This window comes from Ptychodera flava, chromosome 10 (assembly GCF_041260155.1).
Source record: "Ptychodera flava strain L36383 chromosome 10, AS_Pfla_20210202, whole genome shotgun sequence".
Lineage (NCBI taxonomy): Eukaryota > Metazoa > Hemichordata > Enteropneusta > Ptychoderidae > Ptychodera > Ptychodera flava.
The window spans coordinates 29,210,205-29,233,510 of record NC_091937.1 but is presented as its reverse complement, the minus strand read 5'-3'; the positions used below and the strand labels follow the sequence as shown (position 1 = coordinate 29,233,510).

Below are 23,306 nucleotides of genomic sequence, written 5' to 3'. Positions count from 1 at the left end.
AAGTTTGAACAGAATCAGTTCGAGGATGTTTGAGTTATGGTTCAAAGGCACGAAAAATCGCAAACAAAATGGCCGCCTCGTGGCCATATTTGATCGTATCGCAAACTAATTTGACATGCACATGTAGGCCATAGTGTTATGCCTTTGTGCTAAGTTTGAACAGAATCTGTTCAAGGATAGTCTGAGTTATGGTCCAAAGACATGAAAAATCGCAACAAAATGGCCGCCTCGCGCCCATATTGGATTATATCGCAAAATTATTTGACATGGATATGAAAGCCATAGTGTTATGCCTTTGTGCCAAGTTTGAACATAATCTGCTCAAGGATGTCTGAGTTATGGTCCAAAGACATGAAAAATCGCAACAAAATGGCCGCCTCGCGGCCAAATTCGATCGTATCACAAAATAAATCGACGTGCATCTGTAGGTCATAGTGCTATGCCTTTGTGCCAAGTTTGAACGAAATTGGTTCGGCAGTGTCTGAGAAACTGTTGATGACGGACGGACGGACGGACGGACGGACGGACGGACGCACAGACGGGACCCAATCTATAAGTCCCCGCCGGACTTCGTCCGCGGGGACTAAAAATGTCCACTCTGAATTACTGAATTTTCTGAAATTTTCACTCTGAATTTTCTGTCACTTTCTGCTTCAATTTTTCATTCCCCTTGCATCTGATGAAGGAGACTTCACGTTTTTGAAAGCTTATGCCCCTGTAACATTTAGTTGATCGCAGCCTGCTATCAAACCTAAGATTATTTTGTATTGTAGCTCAACGCGTTTCTTGTTCTTAGCAACTGGTTTTTAGCTTTGCTGTCAGCTAAATAAGTGGATGTGTAGCATTGTACTCAAATTTGTACATAACAAGGTTTTTCTTCAAAACAGCCTGTACGAATCCTTTAATATTTGGATTACAGGTTCCCAGGGATTACCCTAATCAGATATGTTTAAATTATGATGAAATATGCAAATTTATGTTTTTGAGGCTGATTTTGCTATTTTTTTGGTAAAAATCTTCTTCTCTTTTACTGAAGTCTTCAATATTTGGTAAACATGTCCCTAATAATGACCTTAGTCAAATTTGTGCTAACTGTGATGAAATATTCAAATTTTTATATTTCATGGCATTTTTTGTAATTTTTGGTCAAAAAATCTTTAAAAACTCTTCTTCAAACTGCTAATTTAACAGCTTTGATATTTAGGACATAGATCTCTACTGATAGCCTTTTTCAGATTGTTCAAATTATGGAGAAATTTGCAACTTTGTATTTTTAAGACATTAAAGACATTTCAGATATTTTTAAGATATTAGGGATTACCAGAATGTGATATATTAAAGTTAAGATGAAATCTACGTTTTCTTTTATTTTAAGGGCGATTTTTACCATTTTTGGTAAAAAAAATTGTATAAAAATTAATAGCAGGGTACACCAGAATTTGAAAGGTCTTTACGAATATGTTTTTAATTTCTGAGAAGTAGATTTTTGAAATGTCACCGATTTATTTTAGGGTTTATTTAAAGATATTACAAACAAACAAACCTTTTGGTTTATGAAGGACTTCGTTGGACAAGGAAATATGTTTTATCCTGCCAAGGACCCACTTTCCCCACTTTCTGCATGTTGTGCCTTACTGTGACACTTTGACAACTTGACATGTTGTGTTTACTTTAGTGTGGACAACTATATACCATGTGCACTAGAGAAGCCTTGACTAACTTTTTTCTTCAAAATTTACAATTGTCTATACAAGAGGAAATGTCTTTAAGAAGCCATCTTACAAAAATGGAGTATGCATTTCATACATATACGTGTTTTCAACACAATAAGTAAGCCAAATTGTGAGCTTTTTCAGATGAGTTTTGTACGTTTTAAACAAGTATGAACATAAAACGTAATCCACAATATTTAAGTAAAACCAGTTTTGTCATTACTTTGTTCATATTTTTTAAAACGATCTACAGTGTTTATGGGGATTTTTATTGCTTATGTTTTTGATAGGAGGGTGTTAACACCGTTGGTAGTTTCCTCTGACAAACTTTACATACAAAGTAGCAATGTTTATTTGCCCATTTTACAGTAAATTATTGTATTTTACCGTATAAATGTTTTGTGTATTTTTAGAATAAATAATTTTACTGAATATCAGTGGTCTGTAATGTTATTTCCAGGCTTGAACACCCCTGAACGCCCAAAATTAAAGGTGTTCAACAAGCGCGCATCATGTGTTCTAGCCTTTAACACACTTATCGTTGAACGGCGTCCATGCGTTCAAAAAGTGTTACAGCCCTTTGAACGCGTAAATGCGTTCAATTTTTTGAACACATTTCATGTGCAACGAGTGTTCTGATATGGAACACCATGGTGTTCAATATAATGTCTGATGAACACGTAGCGTTCAAAATCTGCACACGTGTGTTCAAAATTGAACGTTGGTTGAACACGTAGTGTTAAATTTCTGAACGTCTAGACGCGTTCAAAAAGTGTTACAAAAAGGCGTTTAATTGGTGTTCTATCCTTTAACACTTAACTTTACAGTAGTGTAGCTGAGGAAGAAGTTAATTATAATGACAAATTGTTTTCGTCCATTAATCGTAGGGATGACCTTGCGACGAGCTTCTGTCTGATAACCGTATGTTTTCTTGATAATAAATGGTACACGGATGTAAATCAAGCTCTGCCATACCTCTGAAACACCAAGTGCTTCCCAGTGGTCCATCAGGTAACTCTTGTAATGGCCCTTGAACTTGTCATTTAACTCTCTCGCCTCGGGTCTATCTTGGTTCATTGGTTTGTTCGATGTATAAATTGCATACAAATTTCCACCAATGCCACTCATGGCCTTGAAAACCACTTTCCAATCGTTTTTGGCTGATTCTGAAATATATCAGTTTTAAAGGTATACAGTCATCTGTAATCTAAATATACCCATAAATGGTGAAAGGGATGTTCCTTGGTATTCAAAATGCCCATGTGAGGACGCTGTTTTTAAAAAGCGGCCACCCACTTGAAATATGTGATTGGTTGGATTTTCTCTTTCCATGGTAACTGTGGTAAAATTTGAAACAGGTGACAGTATACACTTCAATGCACTTCTCACGCCTAAGAGTAATGCCAAACGTATAAACTTCGACAAATAATGGAATGTTTACACATATACGTTTACTCCGCCCTTAAAGTAGAATACGCCTTGGGGAGAGATATTCAGACTCAAACTTTTACAATATTTTTTTGGGGCCGACCACTTGTGTCGCTCATTTTCAAGCTTATGGGGCTAATACAATTTTCATCGGTTTAGTTTTGTGAAATTCGGGAATTCTATATTCCCCAAATAAGAAAACATAGAGATGACAGCCATTTTGAGTTTCAATAACGTTTAATATGGGGTAATGTGTTTCTCTTGTACCAAAAGTTGCACGATGACCCCTATATTCTTGATTTTATAAGATAATAGTTTAAAGTCGGCCTGAGGAAATTTCGAGCAAGCTTGCAAGCTCGAACTACCTTAATTATCTACGTGACCACCCTCTGCCACTTTGGATGACCTCATATTATCTTCATACAACTTTCGCAAGTTTTATTTCGTATGAATTTTGGCACAGCTCGTTAGATGGAAAGTATGCATTTAGGTTTACCCCTGTTTAGTGAATACTCAAATTGTTTCATTCACACCTAAGCATGCACAATGATGAAGTATCACTTTTAACGTTTTTGCAAAACCCTTATGGGAGATATCACAGGCGAAACCCCCTGTAACAATTGAAGGTATACTGTCACCTGTTCCAATTTTGCCACAGTTACGATGGGAAGAGAAAATCTAACCAATCACAGATTTTAAGCGGGTGACCGCTTTTTAAAAAACAGCGCCCTCACACGGGCATTTTGAATACAAAGGAACGCCCCTTTGACCATATATGGGCATATTTAGATTACAGGTGACTGTATACCTTTAATTACAGAATGATGAACGATTACATCGATTCATAGTAAAACATACGTTGCGTCAATGTTATCTTTCTGTACAACGTTACCTTGACTTTCAGATTGTTCGCTTAACGTCCACACCTGAATAAGAAGAAACAAATATTTGAAGTAAATGTGTGAGCCAGGGACTTGAAATGTGAAATATTGCAGATATAATCCAGGGAGGGTCATCGTAATTTTGGAATCCGTGAAGCGGGGGATCATCGCTTTTTCGCTGGTAGAAAAGGGGAGTCACCACATTTTCAAAAACATAATCCCTACAATAAAGTTCAATTTATGCCATGGCCATGATTGACCCTCTTTACAGGCCGGCCGCCTTCGCCGGCCCACTATAATAAATTGACTTTATGTAATGGCCCATGACCCTCTTAAAGGGCAGATGCTTTTGGCGGCCCACTTCAAATAGGTTAACTACATGCAATGGCCATGATCGACCCTCTTTACCGGCGGGCCAAGAATATAGTTGACTTTACGTAACGGCCCATGACCCTCTAACCGGAGGGTTGCCTTTGGCGAACCACTCTATTAAAGTTTACTTTATACAATGTCCTGGACATAACTTGTCTATGGAAATGAAGTTAAAAATTGTCTTACAGTTGTCCTAATTAACAGACGTTTGCATGGATGTGGCTGAGAAGTTTGTGCACTGGCATCTCTGCTACACGAATAAAGTGCGCCGTGTACCGGAGTTCAAATCCAAACCGTACGGTAAATTTGACATATGGGTTTTGGTTATTTTTCAGCCGTGGGGGGGGGGGGGGGGGCATCGAATTTTTCGTCTGACAAAAGGGGGTCATCTTTTTTCACGAAAAATGCAGGTGGGGTCTATATTTTTTTTAACACCGGCGACAAGATTTGCCGCCCCCCCCCCCCCCAGGCCGTAAAAACTGAACGGTCCCTAAACGAGAATCTGCGAAGGCTACATTAGATAACAACCATTATTAGACTACTGTATTAAATCGGGCTGCAGTGCCTAGGCAACAATGTGCCATTCGAATAACAAGCATTGTTCGTGTCAACAGCTGTTGTGTCTGCGTCATGCAAGGCTTTTACCGTGTCCTTCTATCGCAAAGAAAGGCGGTCTCGGTCGTTCTCGCGTTAGTTTGGACACCATTGATGTCATTATCCTCTATGGAACTTACAATTCAGAGATGGGTGATAATTAATTGATGTACAGTTTCCTACGCCCGGAAACTTCATACCGGCAAGCAAGCACACCCGATACTTTAAGTCAAACTTGGACATACCGTCGACCCAACCAACCACGTGCCGACGTCGCGTTCGGTATGTTAAAATGCGCACAAGAAATCTGCTCTCCTTTCACTTGCTGTAGAACTTCACTGCAATTAACAGGTGCAGAGTTCAGAATTACTCAAGATAGTTTCGTCCCGACGTCCCGAAGGAGACTGGAGTTGTCAAGTGATCCGAAAGTTTTAAATTCCTTTTTGAAATTGCTACACTTGTTGCTAAACCTACATTCTCAATAGCATTTATTCATAAGGTTAGTGATATCATTTTGCAACTTTCCACCAACTTTCTTTAAATTTCATCCAAAATCTCTTGAAGTTTAATATAGCTTTTTCTTCAATTCCCATATTTTGACGGTTTCGCATATTACATTGTTTACATTACATCATAATAAAATTGCACCACTTTCAACTTCTACATCAACCAAGGCGACAATCACCATATGTGACTCTAACATGTGTTGCCAATGAAACTTTCCAATTAACCTTGGTGCCCCAAACTCAGAAACTGGTTCTGGCTAGATGGACTATGAGACAAATGCAGTTACTCAAGTGCAAACGAGTCGGCAACTTTAATATCTGGTTTATCAACAAATTCTGTGTGTACTATAGAAGAAAACATGTGTGAAGAACATGCAAATGTAAACGGTCGACCTAAAGACCTGTAATTGTGCATGGTGTTCACACATTCTGGAGCGTATTCTGCAGCTCGCTTTGGTCGTAAAACAACTGTCCTAAACACGCTGCCATACACTCTTGCAAGTACACACTGACTTCGACTCACATGAATACCACAAGAACGAATCTGACCAGTGTGGCTGGAAAGAGCATTGGGTACTGTCTCCGTCATCCGCTTGTCTCTCTGATGAACTCTCGATGGCTGTAATGATGATGGAAACTTAACTCAAACACACAGATAGCCTTATTTCCGGGTTTTATATTTCAAAGCCCTCATCTACGTTGTGACGGCTCTGCATTGAACAAGAGGTCACTGTAATGTAGATTGCCGTGTTTTTACTACCCTAATTTTTATCATGGACGTATGGACGTAGAAAGTGGTTGGAAAATTGCATATGATTTGTGTTAATCTTTACCAATGGGAGAATTTACCTGTGTTTGATGTGTGTCTATACAGAAACTGCGAACACTTTTTTAGTTGAACTTTACTTTTGTTGGGCTTTTTGTTCAAAATTAGTCCTTTATAATGCTTCAATAGACCCACAGTAATAATAGAATTCCTTCAAGGCGAAAAATTCATTTCAACCAGGCTGTGTTGCCAAGCCAACTGCTGGCTTAATCCTCATGATGTAATTTGAGGCATTACTGTATATCATTTGCGACACACTCAATTGAAGCCAAACTTCGCTAGCCAAAGGTGTTTCTTTAGGCAAAACAACGGCGCTCTAACCAAGCCGTGTGGACCGGACAATGATAAAAAGTATTGAAAAAATTGTTATCTAGGAAAATATCCACGTGCGGAGTTACCTTTCTTTTGATCAGTTGAGTCAATCGACTTGCTTACAAACTAAATTGAGTCACACACACTGTCAGTCATTCAGTACATCCATAAGATATCCTTCATATTCACTAAAATCAACACTTCTCATTAGCCCACTGATTTCCTGACAAATCATTACAATAACCTATTAAATACTCACAAGGAGACACTCATTCTTATTTGTGTGTTTGTGTGTGTGTGTGTGTGTGTGTGTTGTGTGGAGAGAGAGAGAGAGAGAGAGAGAGAGAGAGAGAGAGAGAGAGGAGAGAGAGAGAGAGAGAGACAGACAGACAGACAGGCAGACAGACAGACAGATTTATATTACCACTCGATACATGGGCTGCACAAGGAAGTCACGGAAAAGGACATGGGAACATGGAAACCCTGCAGGACTAGTAAAACAAAGGAATACTGTAATAGATCCCTACCTTGGGCTTGCACGTGAATTCAACTTGTCCAATTACTAAACAAACCAGGGACATAGCGAGAATCGTGACAATAATTTGTGCAACCATCGCCATTTTCCTTCGATGCTTGGGAACGTCGCTGCGGCAAGACAGTCAGATGATGGGTCTGAACAAAGCAACCAGTGACAGCGAACAAATTACTTACATGGACATGCGTACTATATAAGTTCAGTCATAGGCCATCGAGCTCCAGGGTCTCTGCTTTTTTATGTGTATTCATTCTGATTGGTTGGAAAAATTATCCCATGATAGGAAGATTCTTACCATTCACAAGTCTCTTCTTTCAATCACGAATTAATTCGCAGTCATTTTGCAGCCAATATCTGTCCCAAAAGCCCATTTTCTATATTTATGGATGTATAGTTCCAATGCTCATTTTGCCAAACAAGCTTACATCGGACCCATGCCATGCATCTGGGTAGGCTTGTTTTGCAACTTGTGCACATGTCGTGTCAAATCCACAGTAACCAGATCTTTGGTCCGGTCAATGGATTTCCAACAATTTCAACAAATCAGTAAATGAACCCACAGTTACAGGTGTGATGAAGAAGAGCTCCGCAGTATTCCCTTTCATACTGGAGGAACAATGTCATATGGGGGTGGTATCAACATCATGCGTAAGCATGATACTTTTCGATACACTTGACATTAAATTCCGGAGTCCTTTTTTTTCTGATCCGGCAGGCAGATACTGTAATTGTATCACGGAAGTGTGTGAGAAAGTGATACAGTGATGGGACCAGAGTTGTTTCAATTTACAGGAAGTGTAATCTGAAACGCGGAAATAGTGCGATATGTATATCACATTAGTAATCAAGAGTATTGCAAGTATGGCATGGCCCACAATGTCAAAGGTACTGATAAATATAACAGAGCAATGGGTAAACGTATTGTCCTACATCAAGGGACATTCAAATGTACTTTAAGCCTGCATTCACAAACACCTCTGGAGGTGGAGATGGGGAGGGGGGGGGGTTCGAAGAATCCCGAAGAATTTATCTGATTTTTTCAAATATCTCCCCTAACAAACTCTAAACGTGTTCAAATATCCCTTCTGACTTGCTATAATTCAAAACCCCTCAAAATAAAACTGCCCTGATTTTTGAATGGACATTTATTTATGTGTGACACTGTGCATATGTGTGCGTGTGGTTGAGTGGGGAGAGAGAGAGAGAGAGAGAGAGAGAGAGAGGAGAGAGAGAGAGAGAGAGAGAGAGAGAGGAGAGAATAACAAAAACATTTTAAATGCATACTTTATTCTAAATTGAAAATGCAAGGGTACAAAACGTGTTCTAATCTGTAAGTTCTCTGATGTTAATGGGACTGACACATGGAAAAACCTCTGGCTACTGAAGGTTTACCGACCATCGGGATTGTAAACGAGTATAAAAAATGTGTATTCGCGGTCACCAAGCTCAGGCGTTTCACATGGAAACAGAACACAAACCATCGCGTTCACCCCACTCATACATTTACAAATCACAGACTTGAACCGTATCCAACGACGAAGGTACATTTTTCGGAACTAAATTACAGGAGACTATCGAAATGCAACATTCTCCGAAAAATCGTTAGCTTTTATCGATTTCGCAAGACTCGATCCCAAGTGCAAGGTCAAAGATAGACCACTGTTCTTACACACGAGTAAAATATGTTACAAAAATATCAATTCCATAGTAACATTCAATGTTCTACACCCACCAAAGTTCACGCACTCAATCGAACTACCAGTAAAACCTAGCTTACGAGACTAGGAAGTTGGTCATTTATTTATCGTGCAACTATCATTTAGAATGATATTACTCTATCTATCAAAAACATCTGGAGTTTGCCAGAAAGACTCAGTTATGTAGATTTTCTTCGCAACAAATATATGAATGAAGCTTCTTTACTGGATTAATTAGTTTTTCTTTGTCACATGAGTTATTTCAACAAATATGGCTTTGGATTGTTTGAATGTGTACTCACTGTTTTAGCGGTGATAATGTTCATTCTTTTGCATTTTATTAGTTTGTCCTCTGTTTGTATAATGTCCTTTATGAGAGCTTTGATGTAAATTGAAATATTTTTGTGAGTCAGACTCATCTCTATTGAATTAAAGTAATATTATTATAATAATAAAAATCTTAGCTTGCAAGACTAGGAAGCTGAAATAGTGCGGATTTCACAATGTCATCTATGGTGAAACATTGTGTCCTGTATTACACTTTCTCTTTACCATGCAAAGGTACGATGAAGATGATATCGGTTAGGCCAGAGCGAAAAAATATTATTATTATTTCTCGGACACTGTAGCGAGTGATTTTTTACTTTCTTATTTTTAACGAACCCGCAAAATCTGCGACCTCTTACATTGTTACTGATTACTTGGAGTGTAGATTTTACCAACTGCCCACCATAGCACATATAAAGGCAGTGTTGACAGAATTTATTCTGAGCATTTCAACATAATCCAAAGGACAAAAAAAAAACAACACAAAACCCATACAAAACAAACAAAGAAAACTAAAAATATGCACGATAAAGTTCCCTAAAAGTTGCAAAGCAAAAGTATGTATTTGCCGCAATTTCAAAGAACAATTATCCAAAATCAGCTCACGTTGAAGCGGCAATACGGAGGAAAAAATGAATTTATTCTTCCTGGCGTTAGAGCAATGCCACCGTAGTCGTATAATTACTGTGTACAATTACTGTAGGATATTTATTTATTTATTTGAGAGAGAGAGAGAGAGAGAGAGAGAGAGAGAGAGAGAGAGAGAGAGAGAGAGAGAGAGAGAGAGAGAGAGAGAGAGAGAGAGAGAGAAGAGAGAGAGAGAGAGAGAGCACAAAACTTTGCATGACATACCCTATTACACTTAAAATTCAAATTTCAAACGCACATTACTTTTTCTGTAAATCTCTAAGATAATGGATAATTCTTCTCTGGCTGTTGGAAGTTTTACATACCATCAAGATTGAAGACGAGTATAAAAGTACTTGTCTCAGCTGATTGACGTCTGGCTTAGGTTCAAGACAGTGTCATTATATCAAATTAATTAAAATGGTTGTAAAGCGTTTCCATCGTCATACTGTCTTCATTAGCTAATTGAACAAATGTTAATGATGTCCTTCAAAATACGGTGTAAGATTAGTCGTGAATGAATATGTACGTTTGACTACGCGTCATTATCATTAAATAAGCATGCACAAACAATACGCATTAACATATATGAATACAAATGTTTCCCGCTTCCAGCGATGGTGGTTCTATAATGTCAAAACATAGTTGATTTTTAAAGGGCGCCAACGCGGCCGAGTATTACATGGTCACGGAGATCTTGATCTTGCTAGTAAGTCTTGATGTGTATCGCCATGAAGTCTGCACGACCAACGGAATCTGAAATATGAGATTATAGATTATGCAAACAACGATAGAGCACATCGTTAGAAAACCTGACGAAAAACCCACTTCGTTTTTATAAGACGAAGGCAGAAGGATGTACGAGGGCAATTGCCGTAGAGGGCGCTGCCGCATGATGCCATCTGACACATGTTAGAAACTACAACGATTACCTGCCGTGACCGATACATTCGTCATTCCAATTCGAATATGCAAACTTGTAAGTTCAACCGACTGCAGGAGAGATAGACGAAATGAGTCGAACTGTGCTAGTCTGCACTTTCAACTCCTCTTAGACATGGCAATACTCAGATTATCTGGACACAAGTCACGAGAATTTGCAGATATGAGTAAATGCTACATGCTACAGTTAACGCTAAATGGTTTTCCTTCGAGAAAATGTCGACGCCATTATGTTGGTGCATAAATAATTCATTCGTGTTTATTCTTTTCGTCTTCGTGGTTTAAGGTAGAACGCGTCTTGGGGACAGATATTCGGACTCCAAAATTCTACAAATCTTTTCTGATCTATTACTTGTTGGGCTCATTCTAAGGAGAAAGAAACACCTTCACAGTCTAAGTTTTTCGAAAATCGAAAATTTTACACTGACCCATAGAGTTAACACAGGGATGGCTACAAATTTGAAATTCAAATATCGAAAATGTTGAATAATTTGTATTGCTAGTGCCAAACTTTGCACGGTGACACCTGACTTTTATTGTTGATTTGGTAAGATAAAAGAAAAGGTTTAGCAAAAGTTGTAGTCTTTCACTTTCGAGGCGCATACTACCTTAAAAAAGACAGAAGTCTCATTTCATTCACAAATGAGTTGCATAATATTTAATTCAAAAATCAAACAACATGGTTAGGCCTATCTACATAACTTACTAAAGGCTAAGGTTCTAAAAAGAGGGATTTTTTATAACCAAACAGTGGATGTGATAATCTGCCAGATAATACTTGACCACAAGAAATACGGTCTCTATGACGATATGAAAGACAAAGAGCAAACCTTACCAGTGATATAGTTAGCCCTTTGTACTGTCTTACTGTACAGGAAGTATGGTCTTGCTGCAGTGTAACTCCAACCGCAAGCCACGCGACCTGGGTCTACGACCACGAACCAACCGACATCACCTCCACATCCACCATATACACTATGGATGAAGAAGCGCCGTGAATACGGTCCATCTCTGGAATATTAATTAGAAAAAGAAGAATAGTGAATGTTTGTACTGGGATTTAGCCAAGAGGTTTTGACTGTGATGTCTTCGCTAGGTGACTGAAAATCTGCAGAAAGCATGCGCGAATGTTAATCCATCTCATCCCCACAGTCCGTTTTCGATACCATGTACCAATATACCAATACATATTGTATTATGGCCAATCGAGATAGTTTCGACGACCTGGCGGTTTTTACAAGGCAATAAACTGAGCCAGTGCTGCTCGGCAAGACTGGTCTACGACCGTAACCTGTATAATGGAACAATGCAGTATATTATATTATCTCTATTATACTATAAATCTACAAACTTTTTTACATAGTTTTAAAACCGGACGATATTGAACAATATGTCAATACTAACTATTAGGCTTTTAATGGTATTACTTCACTCTATTACGTTATATGTATCCAGGATATAAGATATATATTGTCGTCGATTTCGTAGAAGTGTCTGAGGTATACTCCCCATCTTGTCAATGCACTCATTTCCTTGAAATAACGTTACGGATGTCGACTTACCCACTAAGAGAGAAGTAATTCTTCGGTACATCATCATCCAGCAGGTCATGATAGGGTGTCGAAATCAATCGCTCGTTGCTCAGCCAGTTAATTTTATCACTACCACGACCGTCAAATATCAGATGCATTGTCTCTTCTCCTCCTTCGTAAACCGACAATTTCACCTGGAAAGTTACGGAGGGCAGTACGAACACTAAACTATCGTGTATGATTTTATTTCAGATTAAAACTTTGAAATTGAGGTACAAGGTCAAAGAAATGCAACTGAGATGTAGTATGCATTTTTCTCCTCCGTTAATATTTCCTTGAACATGGCGATCTGCATCGTCGTACACCTCGCCCTCTTCGGTGAGTCTTATCACCCAACGCCGAAAAGGCCGTGGTATCACTGGCCACGTCTAGCGTTCACGCATTGCTGCAAGGCTCTATGATAGTCGAGGAAAAACCTACGAGCCAATCAGATTGCCCGTTACAGAGCTGATCTTGGTGCTTACCACCACACACAGCGTTCACTGTCGACGAAGAGCGCGCAATGTGTAAATGTTTAATGTTTTTGGACTCAACCGCTCTATTCACACCAAAAAGACGCCATTGATAATTATTTTACAAGGAAAAGATGGGTTTCTTTGCACAAGGACCAGCGGTGGCAAGTCTGTATGCTACCAGACATGGCAGGCCGTCCGGCCCATCGTGTTTCACGGGCGTTATATCGAAGGGATCGCATAACTGGAGCAGCTGGCCCCACGCCTCGCTATGCACAGTGTCCGACCCAGACGTAGAACAACACCGCTGTGTAAAACCCGTGGTCAAAACTATTGATCATAAATTTACTTTACCACAAGTTATGTATAAACGTTTATGTATCGATCTCTTCATTAAGGTTCACACTGAAAGCTTTCTTATCGTGTTGTGGGTATACATGGAGCTAGAAACGTATGAATGGTATATTGGGCCCTTTCATTCGAGCTGGTGCTCCGCGATACAAATCACAAATGTACGCTAGGCTCCCGATCGTCTCAACACTGCCGAAATCGCAGATCTCGGGAAATTGCGTAGTTGTTCAAGTCCGATTATGTTTCATTAATTCATCACAAAAGTTACGCTTACAACGGAATCAACCAAGAGAGGTTTAGTTTGTTCCATGGGTTTGCAGTTCAGCGGGGTACGAACACGTAAGCTTATGCGTACACTCGCTCAGTGTGACCTGCAGGTGACAATTTTTCGGACAGGGTATAGTGAATTTCGCCCAAAGCCGTTTCACAAACAACGAGCAGTACGAAATCTTATTACCATACCCTCGAAACTTTATTGTGTTTATCCTAAAACTGTTAACAGGACGGAAGTGGTATTTGGGGGGTCAAAGTTGCCAAATTGTTGACTCCATAGTGAGTGCGTAGTAATCGGACGTCGTATTTGGAATGTGATTATAGGGGCTAAATATTGATATTTTGAAACTTCAAACCCTCGATTTTCAATTTCGATGTGTTGAGAAAACTGTTTGTAAAAATTTTGTGATAAATTAGTTACGTTCAACCATGGACGACGCAACTATATTTCGACGTGTATGGTGCTTACATCGGATATGGGCTGTCTCTGTGTGTTGCTTTAGATCGTACGGTGTGTTAACTTCGTGAAGTTTTATAGCGCCCGAAATAGCTTCTACCGAAAAAAACTAACTATTCAAAACGGGACAGCAGCGTCACCTGACTTAATATGCGGTATCATGACTTGTAAAACGCTATCAATACGGAACAAAGTGAGTACAACGAACAGCATGTCTTTGAATGTCCGAACCGAGATCGTCCGAAAATAGTCACACTGAGTGTACGGGGACGACCTTGCAGTGGGACCGGGTAGGGTTCGTTGATGGCCGTAGCCTGTGTACCTATCGAAGCCATAGTATTCACATGGTGTCGCCGTTGCTCTCGATCATGACAGAAAAACAGTCAAAATTTTGAAAGCTGTCGGATTTAATGCAACATATATCGGAAGAGGTGCAACAGAACCAGAGGATCTCAGGCCCTGAAAGCTCGATTGTGTACACACAGACAATTAGGAGCTTACGACCCGACATGACTTTGTAAAACGTATTCGTGATTGGCTAATTCTGATGATATGTTCTCAGGAATAATTAATTAACCCCCAATTATACTTCCGCAGTTTCCCGGCGTAATCTGCCAGAGCTTGATTTTTGCGTAGGTCAGCGGAGCGGAAATTATCACTCTGGCCTGCGAGAATGGGCGATCTGTGGATAAGGAGTCACAATATGCAATTGGATACGAAAACGATCTCCTAACACATTGGCGCCGCTTGACGCTTAAGCAGTTTCCCTTTCAATGTTCTTAACGAGATATCTCCAATAACATAACTGTGGCTTTCGCCGGCCCGTTTCATTTGGTGATGGCTTCATTTCAATTTACTCAATGCTCAGATCTAGCCGTAATTCTTCAGAGATTATATTAATACGCCATATTCAAACGCATAAACTTTTCGCAAAAACTAAAAACTCACCCCAAGTATCATGAAGATACTCACGATTCAAGAAAGGACGATGTATTTGGTTACCTTCGTGAAGGCGAATTATCTATTCATAGTCACTTGCGAATGACTTCCCATAACCATTGTATATTGGTTTGTGTACGGGAATGGTGTTAATAATGTAAAGGACTGTATAACAAGTGGTCTAGCGACAAGCGTTTTAATTTTGCAAACGGCATGCATAATGATTAACTTCATACACAAGCCCATACCTCTCTGACGCCAAGAGTACTCCATGAATCAACTTTCGGGCTCTTGTAATGATCTCTATAATATGCATTCAATTGTCTAGCTTGGATATTGTCTTGGTTTCGCCCACCATTGTTGTCGTTCCAAAGATCAAACACACTGCCACCAACGCCAGGCACAGCTTTAAAGACCAGTTCCCATCCTGAAGTCGTAAAGTGTTGATTAATGTATTCATCGTACTGGCTGTTATTACATATTAAGGTAGCGGTAAAGGCTATTTTTGCACCAATTCTTTTCTCAGAGTTAATGTCAAGTTTCAAGTGTTAGAATCAAGATATTTAGTTCATACTTCCCTTAGTTAATACTTTCCCCAAAGAATATAAAAATTGTATATTTGTAGCCATGACTTTGAAAAATGACACCAAGCAATATTAAAATTTAATTTTTCATATTTTTTTACATATTTTAATTTAATAATAATTGGATGGTATTAATATTACCAAATTAGTTATAAATATGTTGACACTATTAATTGTAAGATTTGTACGGCAGTATTTGTAAATAAAATTTGTTTTTATGATTTTACATTGGTTTACATATCAAAAAATTATTTAAAATTCTTTCAAATTTCAAAATGTGATTTTTCAAAAGTACTACAAATACAGGAAAATTGTGCCATACAAATCTTATCTGTAACCTTGTTAACAGGCTGTAAAATTTCCATGTCCATATCTCATTTCAAAGATTGGATTAAATTGGTATAAAATTATGTAGGGAAACTGTTATTCTGTCAAAAATGTTGAAAACAAGCCATATTTGCACCCCTCTTTTGAAGTCACAGAGCAGTCTTATTGGTTAATCTCACTTTTGACACCTCTTTGACACTCAAAGAATCTAAAAATGCATTTACAATAGCAGTCACGCATTCTGAATGCAAGCACTGCCTTGTCAAACTTTCCTGAAAAACAGTAAAAAATGACTTTCCCTTTTCAAACATTTTTTTTTAAAAGCTAGGGGACCTCTACCATAGTTAATACACTAAGGACTCCCCAACTTCCTCTTATTTGGTTACGTTTTCAGAAGTTCCAACGGGCTATAACTCTGCAATGCCTATGACCCCAAATGTCTAGTTTTTTTTATTCCACAGAGAATGTTGACAACTATTATGTCTTAATAGTTTTATTGAAGTTTATAACTGACGCTCTAGCCTTTACCGCCACCTTAATGTTCAAGTACTTTTCAACTGTGTCTGTCATAACCTTAAAGAAAACACTCGTTAACAATGTTTCTGTCAGGCAAATACATAGACTCTCTCACAGCCCCTCGCCTGCTTCACCTCTGACCATAATACCGCCCTCAGAGGGTGAGCCGGCGAAGCCGGTAACCCGGCTGGCTCGGTGAGCCTTGCTTGCTCGAAAGACCGTTGAGGGCGCATCACCATATGGTTGAGGATAGAGCTACGTAGCGGACGAGGGGCTTTTAGAGAGTCTAGCAAATACATGGACCAAGCAGACATTGTTTTATTTATTCATATAAATACTGGTTGGTGCTCTCAGTCAAAAATACTGACTTCCAGTCAGGACTAGTGAAAAATAAAAAGAACTTACAATAATAAAGAACAAATATATAGAAGTAAAAGGTCAATGATACAAAATTGCATATAAGTGAGTCTTGAAAAATGTATAGGACGGTTATTTTACTTACCCTGATCGGCAATTGGGTTTGGTTCAATGTACTCTGTACGAGAGAAAAGAAAAAAAAATCTACCACTTTGCTTATAGTATGATGTTTGAAAATTTAAGCAAGATGTCAATTCAATTTTCGCAAATAAACTTTAAGGAATTTTTCAACTTCAGACCATACGCGTTGAGTTACGTCACTTCTAACAACATTAACGGTTGTCCGGCTTGAGGTCCAAGATATCTTATGATTATTGGAATTTTCAGCTTAGCTATGGCTGTAGCTGTAGGGACAAAAGATCATGTAGCATACGGTTGACGATGGCATCCACAAATCATAGCATGTAAAGAAGCAGACAAAGTTGACTAACAAACAGAGAAACCAACTATTCTTAAAATTGTGACTTTGTGTTTACTGATATAAATAAAAGCAAAAGATTAACCAAAGAACTGACCAAATTTATGCTTGACGAAGATAGCAAGACATCCGCCATCTCTCCTGAAAGCGAATAATCATATCATTGATTACTGATAATGAAGTAGAAAGTTGTCACAAATCAAAGTACCGGAATGTAATTTCGTACGCGTAAGCTGTACTAATTGACGCATCGAAATGCCATACAGGCGTTTCCCTGTTCCATCGTTTCTGTACCACTCAATTTAGGCCACCGTTTGCCAATCTCGACATATCATGATATACCGGGAACCCGAAAACGCACTTCGGATGATGACTTATACTTCAGAAAAGCTGCACTATCTTTTCGGTCTCTTATTCTGTGATCGCGGACAAGAATACACAAGAACTGCTCCATAAATATGAATCCACTTCAACCAACTTTTCACATTATTTCAGTACCGACATTGTGTGGCTTTGAGAAAACTGTGAACATTTTTCGCATATCAACACCTAATTTTCAGATATTCATCACGTGTCTTCAATGCTTTTTAACAAAAGAATCCCGCTTCCTCGTTTGATAAGTCCATGTTAAGAGTGTTATTTACTCAAAAGACAACGTATCTCTGAAATCATTATAATATTACACTTTTCGTAAATAGACAGTATACCTGGTACATAGCTACCGGGGCGACAATTTATTAAAACAACATAATTCTCTTCCTCGTCATTTCTCTTAGCAGAAAGTGCACAAAATGTTTGCGAGTGCCTGAGTAACAAGACATGAACTTTCAAGACTGTGTGGCCATTGGTCATTGTGTAGACTGACAGATTCGTCGCTCGAGGGCGCTCTCTATGGAGGGCGTAAAGAGCGCCCTCGAGCGACGGATATGTCAGTCTAATCATTGTGTAAACAATGCATTTAGAAGAGTACCTTCATCCCAGTCAACCTTGGTTGGCTGAGAACTGTACATGAAGAAGGGTTTCTCATGCATAACACTCCACTGACACCCAGTGTTACCATCATCAACTACAACCATCCAACCAAAGTCGTGAGGACAGTCAGCAGACCGATTGTTGGCAAAGAAAAGCTGATTACTGTCGGCATAGCTTGAAATAAAACGTACGAAGACATAATTTTAGCCAACAACTTTCAAATATGTTTCATTTATCACCTACTAAACCTAGCATTATGATAGAATTAGACAACTGCCAACTCGTTGCAGGAAAACTGTTGCCTTAAAACGACTGGTTTTACAGTTTGTGGCGTGAAGGTGATGGTGACCGACGTCTGCATATGCTAAGCTCAATAGCACTTTGATCCATTTTGATTTCGTTGAGAGTAGGTCCGACAGTACGCAGTGAATTACCTATAGATTATTTAATGAATACGAAAATAAGTTGGTAAGTAGGTAAGTAAGTAAGTAAGTAAGTGAGTGAGTGAGTGAGTGAGTGAGTGAGTGAGTGAGTGAGTGAGTGAGTAAGTAAGTAAGTAAGTAAGTAAGTAAGTAAGTAAGTAAGTAAGTAAGTAAGCAAGTAATTAAGCAAGTAAGAAAGCAAGCAAATAAGTAAGTAAGTAAGTAAGTAAGTAAGTAAGTAAGTAAGTAAGTAAGTAAGTAAGTAAGTAAGTAAGTAAGTAAGTAAGTAAGTAAGTAAGTAAGTAAGTAAGTAAGTAAGTAATTAAGTAAGTAATTAAGTAAGTAAGTAAGTAAGTAAGTAAGTAAGTAAGTAAGTAAGTAAGTAAGTAAGTAAGTAAGTAAGTAAGCAAGCAAGCAAGTAAGTAAGTAAGTAAGTAAGTAAGTAAGTAAGTAAGTAAGTAAGTAAGTAAGTAAGTAAGTAAGTAAGTAAGTAAGTAAGTAAGTAAGTAAGCAAGCAAGTAAGTAAGCAAGTAAGTAAGTAAGTAAGTAAGTAAGTAAGTAAGTAAGTAAGTAAGTAAGTAAGTAAGTAAGTAAGTAAGCAAGCAAGCAAGCAAGCAAGCAAGCAAGCAAGCAAGCAAGCAAGTAAGTAAGTAAGTAAGTAAGTAAGTAAGTAAGTAAGTAAGTAAGTAAGTAAGTAAGTAAGTAAGTAAGTAAGTAAGTAAGTAGTCCGTAAGTCAGACAGTAAGAAAGCACGCAAGCAACCAAATGAGGAAGTAAGAAGATAAGAGAGTTAGTAAATAGGGAGATAAGTTATAGGTAGATAAGTTATGTAAGTGAGTGATTAAGAAATGAGGAAAATCGCAAGTTAAAAATGGATTTTTTTCGGTAGTGATAGATATCTGCACTACTAAATAATAAGCAATAAAACATTGAATGCACCTACCCAGATATCGAGAAGTTATTGGTGCCTTGTTGTAAGTCCATCAAATCTTGCCATGGAGAAGCTTTCAGACGGTTTTGGCTGAACCAGCTCATCTTTGTAGAGCATATACCATTGAAGACCATACTCGCTTTCTCTTCTCCCTCTCTGAACATTGACATTTTCACCTAAGGAATTTAAAAAATAGACGTTCAACACGTTTATGCCTATTGCCGTGTGAACACAGATAAATTAACAAAACCATACATTTGATTCTAAATCAGTAGGGACCGGTACGATTATAAATAATTGATATACTAAGTAAATCAATAAATTGGCCAGGGTGAGATGATGTTGATGATGATGATGATAAATTTGATGATGGTGATGCCGCCGCCGCCGCTGCTGCTGCTGATGATGACAAAGACAAGATTGACGATGACTTTATGAACGAATATTTCTGCATATTGTTGAAAGTTTCCACATGCGTATATAAACGGGAGTCCGTATACATTTGTCTGATGAACTTAAATCATGATATTTGAAGTCCATCTTTTTCACTATATTAAAAATACATAATTTTTCATCTTCACTTTTTTCAGTGTATCATTTTCTCATTAATTAGCCTCGACACTAAGGCAAATTTATCTAAACCGAAGCTCTGTCATACCTCACAAACACCCAGTGCTTCCCAGTGGTCCATCAGGTAACTCTTATAATGGCCCTTAAAATTGTCAGTTAACTCTCTCGCCTCGGGTCTATCTTGGTTCATTGGTTTGTCGGATGTATAAATCGCGTAAAGATTTCCACCAATGCCGCTCACTGCCTTGAAAATCAGCCTCCACTCCTTGTTAGCAGATTCTGAAATATATGAGTTCCAATGCAGCGTTTAAGTCACAGAGTGCGGTAGCTGATCTGCGCCTAATATCTCATCTAATCAGCCTAAAACTAGTTTTATTACGACGACTCATGACTTACGCAGCATTAATCTGTACATCACTTGCCGAACAGAGGCACTGCAAGTCACATAACAACACAATATGTCGTCATGAATACTAAACGCAAGCTCGTTATAATATTATATGTTGCATTATACTATTAATACAGCTAGTGAGATGATTTCATATTTGCATACCGTTAATTATGCGTAATTATGCGACCTGTATGTATGTATGTATGTATGTATATATGTATGTATGTATATATGTATGTATGTATGTATGTATGTATGTATGTATGTATGTATGTATGTATGTATGTATGTATGTATGTATGTATGTATGTATGTATGTATGTATGTATGCAAGCATGCAGGTATGTATGTATAAATTGAAAGGTAGTTCGCAGTTACAATTCATAGCGAGGTGAGATATAATTTCAATGACTTATAAAAGCTATATGCCGTGTCATACCTAATTAATGTACAACCTTACCTTCAGATTCCTCACATAAAGTCTTGTTCTGAAAACGAAGGTGGTTGGAGTGCATTAATAGATGAGAAAGTTGAAAGTTTAGTGATCAGTTGATGACCCAGTACGGAGGAGAAAACCGCATAATCTAGCACTTAGATGAAATGAGCAGTGATCTGAACGGACTGACACTGTGTTTGTGGTACAGTAATGGATTCACCATATTTTTATTTACAGGGTGGCATGGCTTTCTGCAATGGTCCGGTGAAGAGTTTAGAACTTTTTAGGATAGTTTCATTTGTGTAGTCCCGACATCCAAAATGAGAATAGAGTTTTCAAACGTACATGTGCGAGATCATCAAAAAGATCACCAGAGGCTTACTACCGACCGTGATAATAAAGTTCGCACCAATCAAAATTAAAGGTCTTGTAAGGGAGCCAATTAGAATTCGATGACGTAATATTTATTATGATGGCTTCTTTTGCCGAAGACAAGCAACGATTTCACCGCTAAGATCATAGCAACCGTTGACAGTTTGTGAAGTTTTCTGCCGTTTAGATTGTTTGAAAATAGGAAGAAAATGGACTTATACGCAGTGTTGTCTGGAGTGCAAGTTTGTATTACGAGTCTTAAATTTGCACACATTCTGTGGTTTATTGAGTTGCCATTCATACCCTGTTTGTAGCGGAACGATTTCTGTCTTTTACACTGCTCTACCTGTACACTTAGACTTTGAAAGGTGCAAATAACCCCAAGATGGCGCGCTCCCATAGTTACAGCCTGGCCAGAGTCACCAGGTTATCCCATTGACTCTCCAAAGTACCTGTCTATGGTTGAATTACCGATAAAAGAAACATTATTGAAACACAGAAACCTCTATTTCCACCTGATAGATTTCGTTACCTTTGCAAGCTAAGCTACCAAAACTACTTATAAGCTACTACAGTACATATAATTTATACTTTCATAATATGTCTCCTCTACTTTTCGAATCAGAAACATAGGAATAGGCAGAAAAAGCATACATTTGGCATCCAACCGAAGTTTCAGGAAAACGCTTGTCACGTGACTACTCTGCAAATAATGACTATGTATTGTACACGGTCGATTTCCAAATATCAGTGCTTTCAGAAAATATATGCTTTATTGGGGTTTGGAACTTCTATAACTGAGAAAAAATACAAATCTGAAAGTGTCTGTTTGGTATGTCGCTACCTTAAACATGCAAATCAGTAAATATATGTTTTAAAAACTGGTGGCTGGAAAGGCTAGAGCGTCAGTTATAAACTTCAATACTATTAAAATAGAAAAGTACTCAACATTCTCTGTGGAATAAAAAACTAGACATTTGCGGTCAAAGGCATTGAAGAGTTATAGCCTGTTGAAACTTCTGAAAAACTGACCAAATAAGAAGAAGTTGGGGAATCCTTAGTGTATTAACTATGGTAGAAGGTCCCCTAGCTTTTAAAAAATATGTTTGAAAAGTGAAAGTCATTTTTTGCTATTTTTCAGGAAAGTTTGACAAGGCAGTGCTTGCATTCAGAATGCATGACTGCTATTATAATGCTATTATATTCTTTGAGTGTCAAAGAGGTGTCAAAAGTGAGATTAACCAAAACGACTGCTCTGTGACTTCATGAGGGGTGGAAATATGGCTTGTTTTCAACATTTTTGACAGAAAAAACAGTTTCCTACATACTTTTATGCCAATTTTTTCCAATCTTTGAAATGAGATATGGACATGGAATTTTTACAGCCTATTAACAAGGTTACAGACAAGATGACTATGGCAAAATTTTCCTGTATTTGAAGTACTTTTTGAAAAATCACATTTTGAAATTTGAAAGAATTTTTTAATAATTTTTTGATATGTAAACCCATGTAAATTCATAAAAACAAATTTTATCTACAAATCCTGCCGTACACATCTTACAATTAAAAGTGTCAACATTTTATAACTAATTTGGTAAGTACTATCCAATTATTATTAAGTTCAAATATGTATAAAAAATATGAAAAATTAAATTTAATATTTACTGGCGTCATATTTCAAAATCATGGCTGCAAGTATACAATTTTTATATTCTGTGGAGAAAGTATTAAGTAAGGGCCTTATCCTGAAAATTTGAACAAATATCTTGATTCTAACACTTGAAACTTGACATTAACTCTGAGAAAAGAATTGGTACAAAAATAGCCTTTCCAGCCATCTTAAAACGACTTTTCGCAATATTATATCATACTATCTACAATGTACATAGTACGTTTCGTCGACTTTGGTCAAGTCAAGCAAGATATATATCCCTGATTAGGAAAGTTCGTTAAATATGCAAATTATTAATTAGCTGAAGTAAAATTGCTAAATGACTTAAATAATGTTATATCGAGGTATTTTCAATGTACACAGTAAGTTTTTTGAACTTTGATTGAGTTAATTCAGAATTATTTCTCTAGTTAGGAAAGTTGGTTGATTATAACAATTAGTAATGAAATGTTCT

At 37.9% G+C, this 23,306-nt stretch overlaps 3 protein-coding genes across 4 annotated transcripts in view; 1 reads left to right on the top strand and 2 right to left on the bottom strand.

The window, feature by feature from the left end:
* The window catches only part of LOC139142434 (uncharacterized), a 31,112-nt gene extending 10,192 nt beyond the window's left edge, over nucleotides 1–20,920 (bottom strand). Inside the window, exons 1-4 of one of the 2 annotated variants that reach the window (XM_070712366.1) lie at nucleotides 20,832–20,920; nucleotides 20,069–20,259; nucleotides 19,423–19,586; nucleotides 18,056–18,231 (exon numbers count right to left, since the gene is read on the bottom strand). In XM_070712366.1, coding sequence (XP_070568467.1) covers nucleotides 18,056–18,231; nucleotides 19,423–19,586; nucleotides 20,069–20,259; nucleotides 20,832–20,886 — 586 coding nt within the window. In that variant the 5' untranslated portion in view covers nucleotides 20,887–20,920. Of the gene's footprint in view, nucleotides 1–2,687; nucleotides 2,879–4,032; nucleotides 4,067–7,158; nucleotides 7,351–18,055; nucleotides 18,232–19,422; nucleotides 19,587–20,068; nucleotides 20,260–20,831 lie in introns of those variants that run through there. The other variant, XM_070712365.1, reaches the window with a different exon arrangement.
* LOC139142439 (BMP-binding endothelial regulator protein-like) overlaps nucleotides 1–23,306 on the top strand; it is a 279,806-nt gene that overhangs the window by 178,599 nt on the left and 77,901 nt on the right. The window lies entirely within an intron of this gene.
* LOC139142443 (uncharacterized) lies at nucleotides 10,007–12,482 on the bottom strand. The gene is made up of 3 exons (XM_070712385.1): nucleotides 12,322–12,482; nucleotides 11,595–11,770; nucleotides 10,007–10,573 (listed from the first exon to the last, which is right to left on the bottom strand). The coding sequence occupies exons 1-3, from the start codon at nucleotides 12,447–12,449 to the stop codon at nucleotides 10,524–10,526; spliced, it is 354 nt and encodes a 117-aa protein (XP_070568486.1). The 5' UTR covers nucleotides 12,450–12,482; the 3' UTR covers nucleotides 10,007–10,523.